Source organism: Drosophila ananassae, chromosome 3R (assembly GCF_017639315.1).
Source record: "Drosophila ananassae strain 14024-0371.13 chromosome 3R, ASM1763931v2, whole genome shotgun sequence".
In the NCBI taxonomy this organism is placed as follows: Eukaryota; Metazoa; Arthropoda; class Insecta; order Diptera; family Drosophilidae; genus Drosophila; species Drosophila ananassae.
Genome location: NC_057930.1, coordinates 25,259,311 through 25,283,052, shown reverse-complemented (window position 1 = coordinate 25,283,052; position 23,742 = coordinate 25,259,311). Strand labels below are relative to the sequence as shown.

The 23,742-nt window shown below is 44.8% G+C and overlaps 2 protein-coding genes and 1 long non-coding RNA gene across 6 annotated transcripts; 1 reads left to right on the top strand and 2 right to left on the bottom strand.

Moving 5' to 3' along the window:
• The first annotated feature begins 7 nt into the window (after positions 1 to 7).
• Positions 8 to 14,813, top strand: LOC6497921 (leucine-rich repeat and calponin homology domain-containing protein). 3 transcript variants are annotated; one of them, XM_001961679.4, is made up of 8 exons: positions 9 to 715; positions 8,164 to 8,681; positions 8,744 to 9,312; positions 9,374 to 10,013; positions 10,069 to 10,206; positions 10,271 to 10,348; positions 10,683 to 11,654; positions 13,830 to 14,813. In XM_001961679.4, the coding sequence occupies exons 1-8, from the start codon at positions 379 to 381 to the stop codon at positions 14,025 to 14,027; spliced, it is 3,450 nt and encodes a 1,149-aa protein (XP_001961715.1). In that variant the 5' UTR covers positions 9 to 378; the 3' UTR covers positions 14,028 to 14,813. The 3 variants fall into 3 exon arrangements, with proteins under 3 accessions (XP_032307382.1, XP_001961715.1, XP_014761893.1); XM_032451491.2 differs by lacking the exon at positions 13,830 to 14,813 and having other exon boundaries at positions 8 to 715; positions 10,683 to 13,457; XM_014906407.3 differs by lacking the exon at positions 10,683 to 11,654 and having other exon boundaries at positions 12 to 715.
• On the bottom strand, positions 6,435 to 7,387 carry LOC6497612 (probable palmitoyltransferase ZDHHC24). Its single transcript, XM_001961680.4, has one exon. The coding sequence runs from the start codon at positions 7,339 to 7,341 to the stop codon at positions 6,529 to 6,531; it is 813 nt and encodes a 270-aa protein (XP_001961716.2). The 5' UTR covers positions 7,342 to 7,387; the 3' UTR covers positions 6,435 to 6,528.
• Positions 14,814 to 20,532: 5,719 nt separating the features above from the next.
• LOC26514157 lies at positions 20,533 to 22,479 on the bottom strand. 2 transcript variants are annotated; one of them, XR_001408579.3, is made up of 3 exons: positions 21,563 to 21,874; positions 21,321 to 21,493; positions 20,533 to 21,266 (listed from the first exon to the last, which is right to left on the bottom strand). It is a non-coding gene; the product is annotated as an uncharacterized LOC26514157 (long non-coding RNA). The 2 variants fall into 2 exon arrangements; XR_001408578.3 differs by lacking the exon at positions 21,321 to 21,493 and having other exon boundaries at positions 21,563 to 22,479.
• Between the last annotated feature and the right edge of the window lie 1,263 nt (positions 22,480 to 23,742).

Genomic DNA, 23,742 nt, shown 5'->3' with positions numbered 1-23,742 from the left:
ACATTAATGGCGGGCCCCAGCTGTCTTTCTCGTTTGTATTTTCGTTTTTTTTCGATTCCCGAGACCGACGGTTGACTTCCATAGCGCGCCGCTCCAACGCCTGTGACTGTGTGCGTGCGCTTGTGTGTGTGTGGGAGGCGAAGCAGGAAGCCGCAAAAGAAAATCCAATTCCGGGAAAAATTATCAATGAGCGAAAACTGAACGGAAAAGCCTCGAGATGCGTGCCTTCGAGTAGAAGAGTGATTTTAGTGGCCAGTTTGTTATTTTTCGGCACTTCTTGCCGATTCGAGCGTCTGTCCGCCTTCGTGTCGGTGTGCGAGTGCCAGGCAGTGTCTCTGTGTGTGTGTGCGAGTGCCACCACGCCCACTCGCTCGGGAAATGGCAGCAACGGTCTACCAGCGCCTCCACAGCGTCGCCGTCGGCGGCGGCAGTGCGATCGTCAGTAGCAGCACCAGCATCTCATCCTCATATCCTGGATCTGGGTCTGGGTCGGGATCAGGAAACTCCGGCACTGGGGCTGGCCATGCCTCGGCCGGCGCCTCCACCTCCTCATCCACGTCGGCCGCCCTGCTGAGCCACTCGCAGCTGACGCGGTCGCTGGAGCGGATCCTGGAGGAGGCGCACTTCAGCGGCGAGCTGATCCTGACCAATCGCAAGCTGAAGGACTTTCCCAAAGCGGGCACGAAGTACGTGCTCACGGACACCGTAATAGCAGGTGCGCGATGCGAATTTATAATTCTAGTTCTAAGGGTTGGTCCTGGAGTGTTTCCATGTTTAAGGGTTTGAAAATGGTTGTAATGTTTGTCCTTGGAACTTGCTTTTTAGAGCTATTATCTCGTCATGTTATCAGTGAGAGATAGCCCTCTTGGACAGCCCTTTCCTAGCCTGGAACTCCTTATATCGGAGTTTAGGGCGCGGCCCTCCAAGGATGGTAGGAAGATGTGTTCCGAGTGCGTTTTCCACCGCTTTTCCTTATCTCTCCCAGCTGCATTAGCGAATTTTCCTTTCGTGCCGCGAAAATCAATAATCTGCAGCAGCCGCAGAGGGTGCTCGCCTGGCAGTCGCCTCCCTGTTCCTCGCTCTCGCTCTCCAGCTCTCCTCTGCTGCTGCTCTCAAGGACAATATTGCCGCCGTTTTTCGCTCTCCGGCACTATTCGTGTTTCTTCTTCCTGTATGTCCTTTCTTTCCTTTTTTTTTTTTTTTTTGCCACTGCAGCCGGCGTGGAAAATTTCGTCGAAGTTCAACCAACTTTCGTTTTTGTTAGAGCCGAAATATGCACCAGCATGGGAAATGGGAAATGGGAGAAACCCACCCTGAACCACCCTGCTCTCAGCCCACAGCCCACTGCCACCCACCCACACTGGCTGCCTCCTGCCTCCTGCCACAGCTGCTGGGTGCTACCCTCGAACATCTGTTCTCAGCACGGGACATGTCTCTCATCGATTTTCACTTGTGTTTTGGGTTTTTGGCTTTTCCCCGTATACATATATGCCATCCGTGTAGTATCCGGAATGGAAGTTAGTGCCGGGCACTGTTTATTTTTGGACCGCAGAGATTAATTGCGAGAGGGGCTCCCTTCGAGAGCCAATCTGTCATGTTTTAGGGGCTTTTTTTGATTCAAAATAGAAGAAAAAGACGCTTCCGACAGAGCTCCCTTTGGTACGTGACTGTGACTAGCCGTGACTTATGGTCACGGGCCATCAACCCAAAATAGGAAAACCATTCCCCACTCTTATGGAGACTTCCGTTTCTGGCCTGTTTTCGACAATTGAGTCATAAGCCGTGAGGGCGTGACTAATTACTAATTAAAGTGCTGGATATGATGGAGCTCCCCTTTAAGGGTTAATCCATGGGGAAAATATTTGTAAATAAAGTCGAGCCAAGAACCGCTGCCTCTTTGAGAACAATGAAGCCACCCCCATTAGGACCATAAGAGGTGGCAACAGCTCTTGGCCTTAATGGCTGCCGGCGCAAGTGGCAAGGGTTTCAGGTTTCCGAGAAATCAATGGCAAGAAGGCAGCCTTTTCTTTTTCTTTTCATTTTTCTTTATTTGCACGCATGTCCTGCAACCCCCAAGAGGAAGTTGTGGCTGCCAGGCACCACCACCCACACTCTCCTTGATGGCATTCTTTCCGTGGAACTGCATTCCACGGAGGCGCTTAATTAACACGCGTGCCACGTAAATGAAACAGAGCCATAAACAGCAGTCCAGACAGAGAGACAAAGCCCGTAATGGCAAGAGTCGATCGAGAGAAGCGACAGCATTGTGGCAGGAAATTGTTTAAAATAATTGCAACTTGCAGAAGAGGAAAGCAGCGGAACGGCAGAGAAAAACGGGTCGAAACTGCAGCTGCCAGTGGCAGGAGTGGAGTGGAGTGGAGTGGAGTGGAGTGGAGCTAGAAGCGAAGTCCAAGTCATTGGAAGAAGGTAGCAACGGCAGCTGCGCAGACCGCAAGGCAGCAGCAGCGGAGACAGCAGTGGTCACCTGGCTTTTTTAAGGCCAAAGATTAAGTATCTCAAAGATACACAAATGTATCTCTCACATAAATTGTTTACCAAAAGATACTCGGAATTTATAGGATGCTAAGTGAAATGTCTTTCTTTTTTTCTCTTTATATTTCTTTTTTTTTTTGGAAGTCAAAGAATAGTTCTGGGTGGGGATATAGTCCCTTTGTCGTGTGTATCTGACGCTTATATCCGAGGCTGTTTGCATTGTAAATATGATGGGGCATAAAAAGACAGCTAGTCTGCGCTTTTTTGTACTTTTATTGCCAGTCTCCCGACTGCCGCGCAGACAAAAGAGGAAATGCGAGCCCCGCAGCACGTCGCTTATCTCCAGTGCATTTCAAACTGCACGGGCACGGTTCGTGGCTTGCATGCGCAATCGAGGGAAAAGATACAAAGATACAAAGTACTGCCACTTCCCAGAAGGAATATGTTCAATAGAGGAAGGTAAGGAAAAAGTGAAGCCAATAACTCATCAAACTACAAGCCACAGAAGACTCTCTTAGCCAGAAAATCTTACTTTCAATGCCCATCAGCTAATTGAATAATTTAAAGAAGAAACTTATGTATATTTCTTTCCATATTATACAAATTTCTAAATGCAATCTCTTTGTGCCCATTGCGGGCTATAAATAACAAATTATTTCATCAACAAATGCAATTGCTTATCTGCGGTTGAACGACTTATGCGAATACTCGCCACACACCCGCAATGTTCATATCTTGGAGGTATCATTGGGGGCACTGCAAACTTGACACAGATAGAGAAAAAAACTATACATTGAGTCATTTTCATTAATTTATAAGTGTAAGCATTATTTAACAGGCGACTGGCTAATTCTTCTGGCTGGCATTGTTTCCACAGTTCTAGTTGCTTAATTGCCTGGTAGAGCACGCGCTCGTAGAAAGAAATAGAGGAACAAAGATCTTGGATCGAATTACAAAGAGTCTACAGTGGTCTCTGGAAAAAGGGAACTGTCATACATAAGGAGGTGTTTGAAATTGTAGTCTTATTGATTTTTAAGCTCTGTCTTATAGCTATTTTGTAGAAGAAAAAATAATAAATAATAAATAAAATATTTGAGAGTTTCAAACTCCTACTTTGAAGTTACTTTACTTTACTATATACTAGTTACTCTCTAGACTTGTTACTTAAACTCTATCTTGGCACTATTTTCTATCAAAAAATAAATATATTTCAATAGGTATTTGCTTGTTTCGATCTCTTACTTTCAAGTCACTAGTAGTTAAGCCTCATCCCTCACTGCTATTGTTCGGAACCCCCACTTTTTCCTTTATTTGCATTCTGCCTTGGATTTCTGTAACTAGAAAATCACAGCTGCTACACTTTGAATTAAGAAAGAAAAACATTCATCAAGAAGCAACAAAAACAGGCCAAAAACACAAGCCAAGCAATCAATATTTGCTTCCAAATATTTTCAATATTTGTTTTCCCAAATGTTTATACTACTTGGCAAGCAGCAGCAAAGAACTGGGTGTTTGTTTTGTGATTAAGAGCGAAGAATTCATAGGCGAGGAAATTGCAGCGACCAGGGCCAGAGTAAACAAATCGGGGGCGCACTGTATGTGTTTGGACATGAAATTAAAAGCAGACTGATAAAGTGCGACTCTGTGGGTTGATTGCTTCCAGCTTTCAGTATCGGAAGGCAATCAACTGATGGCGAGAGAGCCTGGCGCGATTTTCCAAATTATTTATTTTGATTAGAGTTCCAAGAGCTGGGCATTGGGACATTGGCCCACATAACAAAGTGATCTCGAGTGGCTTCCAAACAAATAGAATAATATTTTCAAACAGGGTCTATATTTCTATAGAAAGCAACCCCTTTCCGTAATGGTTTTTAATTTCGACGCCCTACTTTGGACTCACCACTTCGAACAATGTCAGCCAATCAAATTAATTTCAATAACTCTGATGGCCAGCTAGCTTTAATGAACGGACATGAAGTGGCATCCGCATCGTTAGTCACCAAAAGCGAAAAATTAAAGACCCGAAAGCCAAATAGAGTCTGGCACGTGCTCCCTCTAGAGAAGCCATCGCCCACTTGGCTAGACTGGAGTTGGAGTTGGAGCCAGAGGGGAAGAGCAAGAGCCAGAGCCAGCTCCATCTGCCAACTTTTTTTTCGAAGCGCCAGCAATTTAATTTCTGGATGCTTCCGGGCTTGCCACACACGCCCTTCAATGTCTGCCATATGGGTCCTTGCCATATGAGCTCCAGGGCATACGAGGGTGTATTGGATTATAAAGATTTCCATAAATTCTGGATTTATGTTTAGTTTTTTTTTGTATTTATGACAGACCCTGAAGCTAGAAGTATCTGAAGCCCTCTTATCTTTAAAATTGATTTTTATATCACTCTGTCATCAGTCTTATCGGAACAGTACTCGTCCGTTTATGGCAGAAAGCGTATTCCTACCGGTTTTTGTGGCTTTTGGCCAACAATTTCAGTTACAAAGTTAGAAATAATCATACTCCCTTCAAGGAATTTATAATCCATGTATGATTTTCCTTTTTGGATTAAAAATTGATCTCCATTTTGTAATATTCCTCCCCCAACTGCAAGTCTCATGCTCCAAAGACCTGAGGCATCATACCCTGCTCCACTTACATCATCTCTCCGCCTTCCTGCCCCTCGTCCATGGCCATGCGTGTGTGCTCCTTCCTCGCCTTTGTCTGGCCCGGAGTTAACTTGGGCGTTGCCCAGAGCCATGTTCCTCCATTTTTCGAGTCCCGAGCCGCACCCTTTTCGGTTTTTTTTTGTGATAATTGGCGGTTTCTCTGGTTGGAGGACAATTTCTGCAATATTTATGGTCTTATGAGGGAGGGGTGATAGCCTCAGGTGGGCAAACAAACGCAGGCCCCGACGCAGAAATGCAAAATTTTGAAATGAAAACAAAATGGGGTGACAGGGCACTCTGGTGTTCGCTTTTTTGGCTGTTTTGGCGCGTCGGGCTGTTTGATTTATTTTGCGAGGCATAAAAAACACATTTGCGGCTGTCGCATTGCGATGAAGTTGGCCGAGAGCCAGTTGGGGGGCAGAAGCGGGATAAATAGAGTGGAAACTCTTGGAAGGCTGCCAGCCCAGAGCCGGGACGAGCGCCGACGACGAGCAGGTGTCAGAAAGATGAAAATATCCGACGTCGTCGGGGGACAGGTTCAAAGTACAAAGTCGGTGCTTGTCCCACATTGATGGCTCCTCTTTGGGAAAATCCAATTTCCGTATCCTACCGTATCCTAGGGTTTATTCAACTTGTCGGTATATAAGGACACAAAGGGATGTGCATTCTGGAAAATGGAGTCTTTTTTCATTTTAGGCTTTGAGGGGTGGAGTAATCAGGGATTTAAAGGGAAAACTTAGTCTCCTATTTGTCGGAGAGCACTCCGTCGAGTGTAGCTCTTTCTTCCTTTGTGTGTTGCATCATTGTGAAGCTCATGCAGTATGCAACAGCAGAAGCAGTAGCAGTAGCAGTAGCAGTGGCCCTCCAAGTGGCAGGTTAATGTCTAGAAGCCGATGTCAAGCTCCCATTCATTCACCGCCTTTGTCTGGGAGCCGTGCCAGGAGTGAGTCTGCCCTGCAAAGTCTGCTCTCAGTGCGTAAATCACCCAGCCGGCTGCCGACAGTCTGGAGTCAGTTTGTCAATCAGTCACTTGCTCAGTCTAGCCAGTCAGCCAGCCAGTTGGCCAGTTTTTCTGGCGTTTCTGGTTTTTTGTTTTTTTTTTTTACAGCCTTCTGGCCCGGTTGCGTAAGTACGCCAGAGGCTGGGTGCGGAAGGTTGGCCCCCAGACTGGTACTGGTACTGGTACTGGTCTGTGGTTCGTAAACTTTAACGATGAGCCCATTAAGATCCCCGATTTCATACGCACTGTTGGCCCAAGTGCCCAGTGAGCCACTTGAAGCTGAAGTCTCTGACTGAACATCCAGGTAGCATCGCTCGCTTCTCGCTGCTTGAACTTTATTGGTTTTGGCATAGTTGGGCATGAAATGGAATGGAAGTTGTGCCTCCTTCACAAACAATCCCCTACCTCCCTGTTAGTAACCTCCCAGTGTACGCCGTCGAGGGGCAGTGGACTGGGAATAAACGGCGAGATCCAGGTCAGAACCATCCACTTGCCCAGGAACATCCGGAGGTTCCCCAGCACCCCCAGATTGTACTGAAAGTTGTGGGCCTCCGCCTCCAGGCTGGTAGCCCCATACCGTATAGCTGGCCACTGCTTGTAGAGGATGCAGCCGGACATGACCATGAAGAGTAGCGACATGATGATGACGATCACGAACAGGGACACGTAGATGGGGAAGAACTCAAAGTTGCCGGCCCGGTGGACGTAGACAAAGTCCAGGCCCACCACGAACGAGATGGCAGAGGCCAGGAACATGTAGAGGACGAAGTAGAAGAAGTAGCGGTAGTTGTGGTGGCCCACGCAGCAGCCGGTGAGGATGCAGTGGTGGTCTCGCTTCAGGACGCACACCGCGCAGATCCGGCAGTGGCGGGAGCGCGGCGGCACCCACATCTGGCACTCGGTGCACTCGTGCCAGCCCTTGCCGCCCCCGGCCAGCTCCAGTTCCAGGGCCATGCGCTTGGGATCGGCTCGGGGGTCCACCAGGATGCACATGGCCATGTTGGTGATGATGTTCGTGTAGAGGAAGAAGCCCAGCAGGGTGTAGAGTGTCACAGCTGCAGTTCCCTGGGCCACCATTTGCGGCATCATCATGTTGAGGAGGATGGCCAGGACCACGGTCATTCCCGCCACCAGGACCACCAGGAAGAAGCCCTCCAGGGCGTTGGGCGGGACTATCCGCTTCAGGGAACGGATCGCCATTCCTGGAGCTCTCTGGGTTGTTTGTGGAATCTCGGAATTTGTTCAGAATGTCAAATACTGACGTAGTTCTCGAGAGTGCTGGGCTCTCGTGCTTCCCATGGAACCAAGGCTCACTCCCTCGTTGCTTAATCTCAGCAATTGGCTAAAGAATCTCGCGTTTTTCCCCAAAACTTTACGCACAATTTCACGTTGATTACGCTCCACTGTCTGCTCCGGCCTGCTACCTCTTCCTGTCTCTGTTTCGGCCGCTCCATCGCTCCATGGCTCCACCTCTTGTGCTGGTTATTCATTATTATTATCCCGCAGTGCGACCGCACCCCCACAGCACTCACAGCACTCACAGACCTGGCACTGTTTGTGCTCGTTTCGCATGCAAATTCATTTACTAAATTAATTGCTCACTCCACGCACTGGCCCACTGTCGGAATTCTCGGGGGGATTATGGAAAGGGATACACTGGAATAGGTCTTGGAAATAGGGCAGACAGAGTGATTTAAAGTTAAACTTTTCATTTGAAAAAAGAGGGTTTGTTGGCGACGTCATCATCCGTTTGGAATGACTTACTTTTGAAGAAGAAGTAAAGCAACTTCCAGGGTATCTCCCCTGTCTAGACTCCTATTTGGATGACTTTTGCTGGAGCTTAGAGTGGGTGGAGAAAAGGCGAATCAAATTGCCGGCAGATTGGGGTCAGCAGCTTGCCGAGGGCGGGGGGAGAGCCACATAGAAGTGCGTGGCTAATGGAACAGGGTTCGGGTTCACTTACCGCTCCCCTTCCTCCAACAGACTTTGTAATTAAGGCTTCCTCCTCCGTTTCCTCCACAGACCTCTCCCGGAACCGATTCTGCGAGCTGCCCGAGGAGGTGACGACGTTCGCCTTCCTGGAGACGCTGCTCCTCTACCACAACACCATTCGGAGCATCCCGGAGTCGGTGAAGCAGCTCTCCTCCCTGACGTACTTGGACCTGCGCAGCAACCAGCTGTCCACGTTGCCGCGGGAGATATGCTTCCTGCCCCTGCAGGTGCTGCTGGTGGCCAACAACCGGCTGACCTCCCTGCCGGACGAGCTGGGCCGGCTGGACCAGACCCTGACCGATCTGGACGCCTCCTACAACCAGCTGGCCAACCTGCCGGCCCGCCTGGGGGAGCTGAGGTCCCTGCGCTCCCTGTCGCTGCGCAGCAACCACTTGATGTATCTACCCCGAGAGCTGACCTGCCTGAGCCTGGTCTCCCTGGACGTGAGCAACAACAGGATCGCCAGCCTGCCGCTGGAGATCCGCCACATGGGCACTCTGGTGGAGCTGCAGCTGGAGAACAATCCCCTGACTTCGCCGCCAGCTAGTGTGAGTAGCCAAGGAATTTCTCTCTTCTCTGGAAGATTACTAATCCATCCGATCTTCCACAGCTCTGCATGCGCGGCCTGGTCCATGTGTTCAAGTTTTTGGAGACGCAGGCCACCAAGGACGAGAAGGGCTCTCGCTCGGGTGGCAACTACGACGGCTACACGACGCTGCGACGGGCGCCGCGGCACAACTCCAGCGGCAATGTCCTCGAGGCGAGCACCACTGGAGGCAACCATCGCAGGCACCAGGTGGAATCCGGCTATAGCACCAGCGATGGCCTGGACAAGCGCTGGTCGCACGACGCCCCCGCCAAGTCCAAGACCGACTCGCCGCTGCACTGCGTCTCCAGCTCGGCGGCAGCCACTCTGCCTAGGACGCTGCCCAGTGCGGTCCACTCCCATGCGGACATGATGGACGCCTCGCTGACCTCCAGCACCAGCACCATAGTGGACGAGAGCCTCACCCTGAGTCCCGCTGACTCGCCCTGCAAGCTCAGCTACACGCACTCGAGCTCCAGCAACGGTTCGTCGCCGGACCAGGACGAGGACATCATGCTGGACCACCAGGAGCGAACTGCCCACGCCAGCAACGGCAAGTCCGGCAAGGGTTTCCCCCAGATTCAGACCTACAAGTAAGGGGGACACTTGATTTCTATTTCAAGAACACCAAATCCTAATCCTACTCTTTCCCAGGGAATACAAGGAGGCCCTCAAGCAGCAGCGCAACCAGGAGGTCAGCGTCTACAAGCAGAAGCATCCGAATGCCAACCACAGTCCCAACGACGACGAGGACCTCTCCCCGCCGCCGCCTCCCTCGCAGAGCCTTTCCAACGGCTCTACCGCGTCCAGCACACTGCCAAAGTCCATAATGAAACAGTCGAGTCTGAACCAGAACGGCCAGAATGGCCAGAACGGCCACAACGGCAACGGAAATGGAAACGGAAACGGAAATGGAGTCGATGATGTTGTCATACCAAAGAAACCCATCCAGAAGGTGATTCCTTCCCGCAACACTGAAATAAAGCCACCATCCACTGCCGGCATTCCGTCAGCCGTTCCATCGGACTGCCTCGGCTACGTGAAACCGCAGAGTCCCCTGAAGAACGGCGCCAACAAGTTCAGCACGTCCAACGGCAGTGGGGGCGTCGGCTGCCCAGCCACCAGCACCACCATTAAGTCCCCGGTCAGCTCCACCACGAAACTGGCCTCAGTGAAGGCGCACCGCTCGGTGACCTGGAACCATGACATTCCCGCCGAGAAGCTGAGCTTCACCATGCGGCGGGAGTTCGACCGCCAGCGGGAGGAGACCGAGCTGATGTCGCAGCTGAGGAGTGTAAGTGGGGGTGTACTTACAAGATTTTAGATTCTGATATAAGGTGTCCTTGCAGATTATCGAAACACGCTTGAAAATGACACTACCGGTGGACATTGCCTCGGCCTTGACCGACGGCGTCATACTCTGCCACTTGGCCAACTACGTGCGTCCGCGTTCAGTGGCTAGCATACATGTGCCATCTCCGGGTGTGGTAGGTTCTTATGCATATTTTTTAAACTTTAAACTTTAAATAATGCTTGGAATTTGTTTTCCAGAACAAGCTGACCATGGCCAGGTGTCGCCGCAATGTGGACAACTTCCTGGAGGCCTGCCGGCGCATAGGCGTGGATGAGGTGCGTACTTCAGAGAGTCAATTTCATCCCAAGATCCCAAAATACAATGTCCTTTGAAGTTGAAAGCATTATTATATCATGGAACCACTTTAAAGGCATTGTATCCAACCCTTCTTTTTAGATTTAGTATCCAACATCTTAGATAGATTTAGGGTGTAAGGTGTCTTAGCTTCTTGTTCTAGACCACTGTAGCTTAGTTTTAAGAGTCCAAGTCCCAACCACACACAGAAACACACTCAAACACACCCTCACACACACAAACACACTCCCAAATATACCCAAAAATACAAAAAAAACAAGAAACTGATGCATCTGTTATTGGTGTTGGTTGCAGGAGTTGATTTGCTCCTGTGAAGATGTTGTGCCGCCAATTGAACCGCAACCAGAGGCACAACAACAACCACGTGCTGACGATGACTATGATGCTGATGTGTATGTCAAAGATGCCGGCAACAGCAACATGCAACACAACAGCAGCAACAATAACAATGATAACGATAATGATACTGACAATGATAACGATACGGACGATAGAGTGCCCAATGCCATGGCCCTACTCCAAACAGTGTCCGCTCTGATTGCCCTGGATGCCAATCCGCATCACCAGCAACTACATCATCTGCACAATCCGCAACATCACGATCAGCCGCAATCGCGTCGGCAGCAGCAATCGGTTGTTGAACATCTTGAGCACGAGCACTTCAGCGAGCCAACAACCTGCAGCCAACAGCAAGAACAGATGTTGCAGATAGAGAATGTCTTGTACGAGAACGGTGGCTCCGATGATGTAGGGGTTGAGGACTGCGGTGAGGAGTCTGTGGGCCGAGGGCAGAAGGCGACAGTGGGCCAGATGCTGTTGCGGGCCAAACAGAAGACCTACGAGAAGATCAAGCAGAACCTGCTGAGCGCCCACGGGCAGCACAGCTTCCACAGCACCAACAACAACAACCGGACACTGCACACGATTGTGGAGAACGAGCACGATGTGGCCGCCGCTGGACCGGCAGGACACTACCACGTAATTGATGAGAAGGAGCAGCAGCTGGAGAAGTGCGATAGCCCCAGGGAAAAGTCCTCCAGCAACAAGGAGGCCATCAGCAAGCGCATCGAGTTCTTCGAGCAGCAGCGGAACGGGAAACCGAAGCTGGAGGTTTTCAGCATCTACCTGCCCAAGGAGAAGGAGAAGCAGCTGGAGCAGAAGATCAAGACCAAGACCCTGGAAGCTGGAGCAACTCTGTTGAAGCACGACTCCCACACCCTGACCGTGATCCTGTCGTGCGTCTTCATAGCCACCTTTCTCTGGCTGGTCTTCTTCCCGCTGCCCGGCTAGTCCATGTAGTTTCGATAGCTTCTATGTCCTTGCCTTGCCAGTAGAGATAGGGTATCGGAGTTGGAGCAGATATTCCACTCGGTACAGGGAGTTCTTGAGGCTGCTTTTTGTTTACCGCTTTTAGGTTTAAGCCGCGTATTTATATATTCTATTCTATATAACCCGATCTACATCTAAGAGACCCACAAACAGGAAACTTTTGAGGCATTTAATCGAGAGACAACCCAAAGACTTTGAGGCAACTAGTATTTGCTAGAAGGGTATGCACTACTATTCTGAACTATATTAATATAAACTATAAACACTGAAGACTCTTTTTAAGCAAAAAGTTCCTTTGTTTAGTTTCTTACAGTTTCTAGTTCCTTTGAGTTTTATTTTCTACTTTAACGACAATACTTGTTCAGACATTAATTTAATTATCTCGCGACTATCTAGCAGTATCTAAGTATTTATTTTATAGATTGTGCATACCCTTGATGAAGTATTCCCATTTAACCACATATTCCTAGTTCAAGTACAAGCGATTGAACTCTAAATTGGATTAAGAATTTTATGAAAAACTGAACTGAATTCGAAAGGAAAACAATTACCCAAATATCTAATTTCATTAACATTTAAGACCTAAGTTACAACGAAACGAAATCGATTTATGTTCCATTTTGGCAAAAAGACATCACGAAAACTATATACTATATTTAAATATTTAAATAGACATACGTTTAGGGAGAGAAAGAGTGGCAGGAATGAGAATTGTTACAGTTTGGTGGGAGAACACCTTTGAAGGATTTTGTGGGAGGAGTTTTATGACAGGGACACTCTAAATAGTTGTAGAAAAGCGTGAAATAGATGTAGGACATAGCAGAAAATCAACAGAAATCATTAAGCAATTCCAACTCATTCTGAAAGTGAAATCAAGAAATATCTATTTTTTCAATAGTACTCTGTATAAGTCACAGATGTGTCAAAGTAATAGACCTTTTTCTTATGTACTTTCGATGTACAAAGTATTGTGTCAAAGAAGAGTAGCAGACATTTGTTAAATATTAAACACAGACCAGACATTACACACTTTTTAAGGATTTCAATGCACATCAATGACATAAAAACTCTCAAATCCAGAACCAGAAAACAGTGCCTTTGACTGCAGATCGCCGACACCCTAGTCTGCCTATAATCTATAGCTATATTGTATCTGGATCCACAGGGATCTTCTGCAGTCTTCATCCTTCTCGAAAGCAATGTTTTTCCCATTAGTAATTGGTGTGTTCGAAGGAGCAGAAAGCCCTTCTCTAACTCTGATTTGCAGCTAACTTTATAGACGTAGCTTACGCTTTGTGCTAACCACATTCCTAACTTTATTTTAAGCAAAAGCCTAAAATGTACTTAATGAAAAATGAAATGAAAAAAAAATGAAAGCTAATCAAATTTCTCCAAGAAGCACAATCTCAAACACAAAAGTGAAAGATCAACACATATATTTATCTAGAGTCTAGAACCAGAAGTATATATTTTGTCTAACAAAATTATTGTGGAAAGATCCAGCACTCGTGGTGGCAGCTATACGAAATGCCAACTGTAATCAGTCATTAATTTTTATAATCTATTAATATTTAACATCATATACACTTACGAAAACGAAATCGAAATCTACAACTTTTTGTCAGAGGAATATTCCATGCATTTACTTCCAAACCAAAAGAAAATGAAATACAAAACCTGTTGCATTTAAAAGTAAGCACAAAATGTCAAACAATTGCTAAATATATTAAAAAGAAAAATATATGAAAAACGTAAAAAATATTGTATTCCAGCCATTACAGTTTTAGAGTAACATTATGGTGTGTAGCAAAGACACCAACCAGCGAGTGGAGGGAAATTCCCATAGTTGGGACTCAATCCCATATCTCTCATTGGCGGAAAACTGAGAGTTCGAATATAATTTATTTTACAAGATGATCTATTTTCTTTTGAAACTACCTGTTCTAAAAAAGTATAAAAAAATCTAAAGCTTACATTTTTTCCTTAAAAATCCTTTGAATAAGGAAAAAATGTCCTGTGGATCGTCCTGTAACATCAAACAAAGACTACCACTTAACCTCCTTTAATCTTAAATGAAAATTACATTTATTTTGCAAATCTTTTGTTTTTTAGAATCTAATTTGCTGTGCGGCCGACGTGCTCGAGGGAAAAGGTGCTGTCCAGGTGGCCATTACGGTGGGAGAGCTGTTCCGCCTGCATGGCAACAGTGGAGGCGGCGGCGGAAGTGGCAGCAGCAGTGGAGCCGCCACGCCCACCAAATCGCCGACCAGAACGACACGTGCCACAATGTCGCCCACATCGCTGGCCTGAGCTGTTGGGACTCTTGGATAATCGGCTCATTGCGAGATGAGTCGGCCTAATGGGTTTCCGCCCTCCAACACATACCCACACCTGCATAAATACATGCCAAAATGTATGATTTGTTGATATCTATATCTCACTCATTTTTCTAGGTTTGTAGTTCATTTATGTAAATACACGAAAAAACACATGAAACACAACCAACACAAGGTACACAAGGAACACTCAAAGAAACCAAATTACACAAAATAATCGAATTAGTTAAGATTGAATTTAAGTTAAGATTTCGATTTGGATTTGAATTTAAATTTGAATTGTAAGCCAAGTCACAAATTATTATTATTTATGCTATTTTGTTTTGTGCTATGAATTTGTTAGAGGTTAGCTATATCATATATCTATATCTGAATATATATTGTGGTCTAAGTCGCCAGTTTGTTTTTTGTTACAAATCCTCATCACACCCAAGCGAGCGAATCACACACACCCCAATCGAGCCAAATCTTCTAGGGACTAGCGATTGCATATTGAATACTGTTTTAAGTATGAATCACATATGAACATCCACATTATATAGACGTATACCCGAGCATGTATATGATATTCATAACCATGATTATGGCATATTTATTATGTAGCTTAGCTGTAGACCTACGTATAGCTGTGGTAGACTTTTCTACGGGCCCTGCTGCTGCACCCTTTCTACGAATCGAATTGTATTAGATCCCTAAGTCTTCGATTGTAAAACCATTATATATCAAATAAAGCTAAGAAAAAGCTGGTCGTACGTAAAAAGGCGCTTATTCGTTTCTATTTTTCCCGATTTAGCCTCAGCCCGTTGAACAGAAATTGGCACACAGCTGTGGCGCTTCAAAAAATGCCGAAAAACATAACTGAAAGTTTTCTTTTGTAGTTTTATAATTTGCATAATGCGCCAAGCAAACAATTGGGTGGTTGCAGGGAGGCTGGAACCAAACTGCTCATGCGAAAATTAAAAACACTCGACACATCCGGTATTTCCATTTAACAGCTGCTCCCACGGCAGTCATTATTGGTAAGTGAAATGTGTTTTCTGCAAAAACCAAGTGCCGAGAACCGTAAGCCAGCCGGAAATGCTGGGGACAGGGAATTAAAAGAAGATTATGAAGCTTTAGACGGGCTTGGAATGGTCCTTTATAAGCGGTATTACTCTTCTGCATATTGTTTGGCTAGGAATTATTTACTTTTGCTAGTTGACATACACTCTACAAATATTTTTGCCTCAGGGCTTTGGTGATGATTAGTGGAGAATCGATCCACAAGTCATTTAGGGTATTCCACTCAAGGATCGGATGAAAAGTGACACAGATATATACATCGCTGTGGGACCTATGGGTCTTTCCTGTACATTCCCAGGTTTTCAAGGGAGTCCCACCCGAAAAACGAACTAAAAATTTAAAGATATTTTCGCTTCAGATTTTTGATGCAGATTGATGGAGAATCGTTTAAGATCATTCCGCTCCATGATCTGATGAAAACTGACAAAGATATAGACATCCCAGTGGGCCACAAGGGGCCTTCCGTACACTTCCCCATTTTCGAAGGGATCCGATCGGAAAAAATGAGGAAAAAACGAAAAAATATTTTGCTCTCAGGTTTTGATGCAGATTGATAGGGAATCGATCCACAATTCGTTTAAGGTATTCCGCTCCAGGATCTGATGAAAACTGACTAAGATATAGACATCCCAGTGGGCTACAAGGGGCCTTCCGCACACTTCCCCATTTTCGAAGGGAATGGGATCCCATCGGAAAAAATGAAGAAAAATCTAAAAAATATTTTGCTCCCAGGTTTTGATGCAGATTGATAGGGAATCGATCCGCAAATCGTTTAAGGTATTCTCCTCTATGATCTGATGATCCGCTCCAGGAACTGACAAATATATAGACATTCCAGTGGGCCACAAGGGGCCTTCCGTACACTTCCCCATTTTCGAAGGGATCCCATCGGAAAAAATGAAGAAAAATCTAAAAAATATTTTGCACCCAGGTTTTGAAGCAGATTGATAGGGAATCGATCCACAATTCGTTTAAGGTATTCCGCTCCAGGATCTGATGAAAACTGACTAAGATATAGACATCCCAGTGGGCCATATGGGGCCTTCCATACACTTCCCCATTTCCGAAGGGATCCCATCGGAAAAAATGAAGAAAAATCTAAAAAATATTTTGCTCTCAGGTTTTTATGCAGATTGATAGGGAATCGATCCACAATTCGTTTAAGGTATTCAGCTCCAGGATCTAATGAAAACTGACAAAGATATAGACATCCCAGTGGGCCACAAGGGGCCTTCCGCACACTTCCCCATTTTCGAAGGGATCCCATCGGAAAAAATGAAGAAAAATCTAAAAAATATTTTGCACCCAGGTTTTGAAGCAGATTGATAGGGAATCGATCCACAAGTCATTTAGGGTATTCCACTCAAGGATCGGATGAAAAGTGACACAGATATATACATCGCTGTGGGACCTATGGGTCTTTCCTGTACATTCCCAGGTTTTCAAGGGAGTCCCACCCGAAAAACGAACTAAAAATTTAAAGATATTTTCGCTTCAGATTTTTGATGCAGATTGATGGAGAATCGTTTAAGATCATTCCGCTCCATGATCTGATGAAAACTGACAAAGATATAGACATCCCAGTGGGCCACAAGGGGCCTTCCGTACACTTCCCCATTTTCGAAGGGATCCCATCGGAAAAAATGAAGAAAAATCTAAAAAATATTTTGCACCCAGGTTTTGAAGCAGATTGATAGGGAATCGATCCACAATTCGTTTAAGGTATTCCGCTCCAGGATCTGATGAAAACTGACTAAGATATAGACATCCCAGTGGGCCATATGGGGCCTTCCATACACTTCCCCATTTCCGAAGGGATCCCATCGGAAAAAATGAAGAAAAATCTAAAAAATATTTTGCTCTCAGGTTTTTATGCAGATTGATAGGGAATCGATCCACAATTCGTTTAAGGTATTCAGCTCCAGGATCTAATGAAAACTGACAAAGATATAGACATCCCAGTGGGCCACAAGGGGCCTTCCGCACACTTCCCCATTTTCGAAGGGATCCCATCGGAAAAAATGAAGAAAAATTTAAAAAATATTTTGCACCCAGGTTTTGATGCAGATTGATAGGGAATCGATCCACAATTCGTTTAAGGTATTCCGCTCCAGGATCTGATGAAAACTGACAAAAATATAGACATCCCAGTGGGCTACAAGGGGCCTTCCGCACACTTCCCCATTTTCAAAGGGATCCCATCGGAAAAAATGAAGAAAAATCTAAAAAATATTTTGCACCCAGGTTTTGATGCAGATTGATAGGGAATCGATCCACAATTCGTTTAAGGTATTCCGCTCCAGAATCTAATGAAAACTGACAAAGATATAGACATCCCAGTGGGCCATATGGAGCCTTCCCTGCACTTCCCCAATTCCGTAGGCATCCTATCAGAAAAAATGAAAAAAAATCTAAAAAATATTTCGCTCTGAGGTTTTGATGCAGAATAATAGGGAATCGATCTATAAATCGTTTAAGGTATTCCGCTCTATGATCTGATGAAAACTGCCAAAGATATAGACATCGCAGTAGGCCATAAGGAGCCTTCCGTACACTTCCCCATTTCCGAAGGGATCCCATCGAAAATGAAAAGAAAAATTAAAAAAATATTTTGCTCTCAGGTTTTGATGCAGATCGGTGGAGAATCGACCCACAAGTCTTTTAAGGTATTCTGCTCAAGGATTGTACGAAAACTGACAAAGATAGAGACACCGCTGTGGGCCATATGAGTCTTTTCCTAGATATTCCCCGAATTCAGAAAACATGCTCTTCAAAAAAGACTTTAATTATGTTCTGGAGTGGTGATAACTATAAAAAGAATGAAAATAAAGTATAATTTTATCCTCATTTATTTCCTTGAAGACTCCTATACTGTTTGCTAGAAAAGCAAAAAAATGTAGTCCGCCCACAGAGTAAGGAGCCGAGTGGCTTCTCTCATCAATTAGTCAAGGCATAGCCTAGCATCACTTATTACTAATTCACGCCTACAGCTGGGAAAGGACATAGGGCAAAGGACGAATATACAGAAGAAAGGATGGATAAATAGAGAGGGCCCGAGTCATTTGTCACAGTGAAATTTATTAAAATGATTATCTCGTATCTACATTTCGCACGGAATGCCTAATTTTTTGGCCAACAGAGCGCAGGCTCCTCTTCTAGGATGGCGTTGTTTACTTTTTTGCGGTTTCCTATTAGGGGGTACACCGACACCGGCAGATTTTGTCATTTCGAGTCTGTGATAAGGGACACAGAAACGGGCCCAAAAGTGCGTAGATGCACTGAAGAAAATATAACAGAAAAAATGTATATTATTTTAGGAGGGATAATCTAAGAACAGCAGATCTTGTAAGTATTTTAGATACTTATTTTATTAAAAAAGAAAATATATCCTTTTAAAAAATATGTATATACTCCAGTCGTCACAATTTCTTCAACTGTTGCGTGTGAAATTGTTCAGCCCAGCGGCTGGGGCCATAGTTTAATTGTGACTTCTGAAAAGCACCCCAAAAATCATCCCACCCCAGCTATCAGCCACCAGCCGAGGAGTCCCTCCCAGCCATCGGGGAGGGCAATTAGTTAAACTACGCCCTGGGGAATTGCGATAATTAAAATGCTTCTACTTGCGGTGGAGCTGCTACTACTGTTGCTACATGCGGAAATATTTTTTAGCCAACTAATCTGATTGCTCTTATATCAACTCGACCAGCTTTGGGCTCTGTCCCAGCTCCATCTCCAGCTACTGCTCCAGAGCCTCTATCCTGTAACTGAATCAACATTTGCATTCAATTTTATGGTAAAAAGCACTTTAATTTATTTACCCCCATTGAAAGTCATTCCATTCTAATCCTATTAATTCAAATTCAAACACTTTTACGCCATCAAAGGGAATTGCTTTCGGAGCGGTTAGATGTGGCGAGTGGGGCAGAGTGGTTGGCTGTTCTTTTTGTTGAACTGGGAAAAAAATGGAATTGCATTGTTTTCTGCCCTCTAAAAATATTTCAGCTTGGGAAAGGGATTGCGAATCGACTTTTGTGTTTCAAAAAGTTATTTCCTTCGGACCAGGACCAGGACAAGAGCACCACCACCTGATGCAATCAAATAGCTAGAAAACCAATCACGGCGACAGCTTTGGCCGAATGACGTTCGAGAGTGTTTGATTTCGATTATTTGAAATGGAACAAATTTATTTTCCAAAGAATTAAAACATATTTGGCTAAAAGATGTTGCCGGAAATTCTATTCTCCTATTTCTTCTCTCGAATTATATAAATTTTTATTTAATTTTGCCTTCCAAAGTCCAACAAAGCCAATGGCGTTTGGCGAGGCCTCATTTAAATGCATTCCAACCCGTCCCGCCGTCATAATGAAGATGAATTTTTGTAGATTGTGTATTTTTCCAGTTCGTGTAGCAATTTCTTGCTCAAATTTCTGTTTGTCCAAAGTTCCGACCGAGTTGATTTTTCGGCATTCATTGTGGAGAGCCTAAGGCAGGGAAGTGCACAGTGCTGGCTTCTGGCTGCTGGCGAATTGTATGAACATTATGCTAAAAATAAGCCAACTGTGTCTACGCACCGACCTGGGGGATGGGCTTTAAGATGCCTTTTTTGTGGGGCTCGACGGCCATTAAATATGCAGCAGACGATCCTAAAACACGTATCATCCTCGGTTGCTGCCGCAGCTTCGCACTTGCGTTGCGCTAAATGAGTTTCAGCAGCAAAATTAAAAACTTTATCAGAGGCACAAGCCAGGACGAAGGCAGGACCAAGGTGTGTTTGTATGTGTTGCAAAAAAAAATAAAATAAAGTGAAAAAAAACTTGAAACTTTTTCATGAAGTTAAAGCAAAGTAAAATCAAATTATTGTGGTTGCTCGCAGGCTGGCAAAAGGATTACGCGACGATGGCGCCTGCTCTGGGCCGCTCCTGCCAGGTGGCAGGACTTGCTGCCAGGATTTCTACCCACATCCACCTGTAATACAACATGCCGGCATTGCATTTTTGGAGAGCAGGCAGCCAGGCAGGCAGACAGACAGAGGGAGGCCGACTACAGAGCCAGACAGTTAGACTCGCCTGGCTGCCTGTTCACATGAAGTTGGCGCATTCTAATTGAATTTTCAATTTTTTCTCAGGCCCCCCGCCACCCAGTTCAGCCCAGCCCAGCCCCCGGCACATACCTGGCCTGGGACTACGTGACGATGGCCTGGCACAGAAATTGAAATAATTATTTTTAATCTTAAGTACGACTTGCGCGTAATGAGATTTGGATTATCTGGGCACCCTTTTTTCCCCAAAAGCTCCCCCCCAGACACATGAAAAAGAAACTGCTTACTAGGAGACGCATAAAAAGTATCAGTAGAAAGACGAAATGGGGTTGCCCAAGTGGGTTGCCTTAAATTTGTACTCAAAAATGAGGCTCCTAGATAGTGTAGTCTTTCTCCTTTGTCACAAGAGCTTTATTTTCAAGCAGCAGTCCAAAACATGCTTACAAAATATAGTATGTATACTAGTGTCTCCATATAGAAACAGTTTTTGAAGGCGGAAGATCCATAGCTATTCATCGTGAGCTTGCAAGAACCGGATACTTGTGTTTCACTGTAGATACAGTGTTTTAAGATAAAGGATACACCGATTCCTATTCATCTTTATGGCAGTAAGTAGTTTAGAAATAGAGTTACCAGTCTTTCATTGTAAAAAGTATTTTTGAAGGCAGAAGATCAATACCTACTCGTGGTGTGCTTTGAACTTGAAAATTTTGAAGCACTTCATTCCTATTTATCGTGTTTTTGGCAGCAACTTGTTTAGTAATCGAGGTACCAGTATTTCATTGTAAAAACTATTATTAAAGGTAGAAGATCATATACTATTTGTGGTGTGTCTTGGGTTTCGCAGCATATAGTTTAGTATTCAAGATCGGAGCCCTCGATGATGATTACATCGTCGGGTTCACCTAGACCGGCTTCCAGCCGCATCATTCTCTTCAAATTGGCAAGACCCTCATTGGTGGCCATCAAGCGATCGTACTCTTAGGGATTCAAGACCACCCTGTCCTTCTTGGGGGCCTTGCAAGTGCACTTGCCTTTCAAGAGACAAGGACATCCCTCCACATGGCTTCCAGTGTCATCCTTTTTGTCTGCCATAATCAGGATGTGTTTTAGCTAACAAGTAAATAGGATTAATACTTAATAACAAATATTAAAATTAGTATTTACTTGTGTTTGGAAAAATATATAATGTGGCACAACCGAAACGATTTTGATTTGGTGAGTAGAAGTCAGAAACTGGAGAATGAAACTCGATTCGTCTTTGATTTCCTTGGCCTGGCCTACCCCGGTTGCTGCATAAATTGCCAGCAGGCAGGCAGGCAGGAAAACTTTTCACACGCCTCCCCCAACCCGGCAAATATTGCATTTTCATTAAGTTAAAGTTGGTTTTTAGTTTAATTTTTTCTTACCCTTTGCGGCTTCCTCCTCTCCGTTTACTTAAAAACTTTTTGCGGCAAGTTTTTCGGTTCAAAGTTTGCATGTGTCTGTCTATCAGTGTGTGGGTGTGGGTGTGGATGTGTGCTAGGTGTGGGCTGTGGGTCTGGATCTGATGGGGGTGGGCGTGGGTGAGCGCGTGTAATAATCATGTGCGCAGTCAAAGCAAAATGACGATAGCATTGACGCTCTGCCCCAAAAACTTTTGACAGGCCAAGTTGCCTTTAGGCCAAGTTAAAAGCTGCCAGTAACAGTGTCAGTAACCGACATACTATCGTTTCTTGGTAGTAAGCCAGACTGATTAAGACAGCTTACTTTATCTCTAAGTAAGAGTGCTTTACAGGGAAAAGTTAATTCGAACGAGTTAGAAAGCTTGTTTTTAGAAGCTTTTTCTAAGAGTACTAGTCCTAGTCATACATTCAAGAGGGAAAAATATTGAAATAGTCTTTATTTTCCCAACATTTTTCGTTTCTATTGTTTCATGAATGAGAAAAACTTGGCTAAAAACTATTTTCACACTTGGCCGATCGCTTGCAATAACTAAAAATTGGCCACTTCCCTCGCACTTTTCACACTCGCCCCTTTTTTATGCGCTTTTGTGGCTCAATATCGAAATGAAATGAATAAAATATCAGCTGACTAACTGGCTACAGTCGGAGGGAGTTGGAATGTCCTCTATTGTCCTTCTTTTTTTTAATAAACTTTGGCAAGTTCATCAAAAATCTTCCGGTTATTGATGGGCGGAGCGGGAAATAAATTCCCGAAAAAACGGAATTGAATTTTTTATATATATTAATAGTCCGTCCACTGCATTTTCAGCTAAAATATTCTTTTGTGCATTTTGGCTGTGATTTTTGTGGCTTTCGAGCGATTTTTTTGCAATTTTAATATTTGTGGGTTTTTTTTTTCTGTTATTAAAATTAAATGAAATTCCTATGCTAACGCAGTTTCTATTGTGAGTGCATTTTGCGGTCGAGGGAAGTGTCAATGGATTTTAGAGGGTGTTGGATTTTATTTAATAATTCTTCCATTTCAAGATATATTGAGAGATTTCTCCCTACACTTTTTGAGGTGACTTAGAGGGAATTATATTCTTCCGATGACTGGCTATAGAAAATTGTAGACTCCCTTTTCAGAGTCCAACTCGTTGACCCAAATATTGGCACCGGTTCTTGAGCACTTAACAACTTGTTGGGTCATCCCTTCTGCCCAATGAGCAGGAGTGCTTCTGGTCCGGCATTTGCCGCATTCGGCCAGCTGCTCTCCACTCCAGCACTTGCAGCACTAAGCACGTCATTATGCTGGCTCAACTTTCCGATCATTTTTAATTACCCGCCCTTGCCTGAGCTCCCACTGCCACCGTACTCTTTTCGCCATTAATTCCTTTAATGGAATGCTGCATTAATAAACAAGAAAGGAAAGCTAACTTCGGGCGGAGCCGAAGTTGATATACCCTTGCAGTTCAGTCGCAGTCCGCTAGGTGGCGCCACGCATCTTATATTATTAGATATATAGAAGATCGTATATAGTCGGCCGATCCTTATGAAATTTGGCAAATCAGATTATTTTGTCCAAAATAGAATCTGTACCAAGTCCCATCTTTCTAACTTAAAAAACACCAAAGTTATGCCAATTCCGATCGTTGTATGACAGCTATAGGATATAGTCGGTCCTAGCCGATCCTTATGAAATTTTGTACACAAGATATTTTGGTCAAATATAACATGTGTGGAAAGTCCCAACCCTCTAACTTAAAAAACACCAAAGTTATGGCATTTCCGATCAATCAGTTATATGGCAGCTATAGGATATAGTCGACCGATCCCGGCCGTTCCGACTTATATACTGCCTTCAACAGAAAGAAGGGTGTGTGCAAAGTTTCAACTCGATAGCTTTAAAACTGAGAGACTAGTTTGCGTAGAAACGGACAGACGGACAGACGGACAGACGGACATGCTCATATCGACTCAGGAGGTGATCCTGATCAAGAATATATATACTTTATAGGGTCGGAGATGTCTCCTTCACTGCGTTGCACACTTTTGACCAAAATTATAATACCCTCTGCAAGGGTATAAAAATACGTTATGAGCGCATAATAGAAATAAAAGCTAATGTAATTACATGCCGCACTTGTTTCGCCTTGTTGCAGTGC

Coding starts and splice junctions, on each gene's coding strand:
- LOC6497612 (XM_001961680.4), bottom strand. CDS start 7,341: ATGGCGATCCGTTCCCTGAAGCGGATAGTCCCGCCCAACGCCCTGGAG.
- LOC6497921 (XM_001961679.4), top strand. CDS start 379: ATGGCAGCAACGGTCTACCAGCGCCTCCACAGCGTCGCCGTCGGCGGC. Junction 10,014..10,068: donor TGATGTCGCAGCTGAGGAGT/GTAAGTGGGGGT, acceptor GTGTCCTTGCAG/ATTATCGAAACACGCTTGAA. Junction 10,207..10,270: donor ATGTGCCATCTCCGGGTGTG/GTAGGTTCTTAT, acceptor TTTGTTTTCCAG/AACAAGCTGACCATGGCCAG.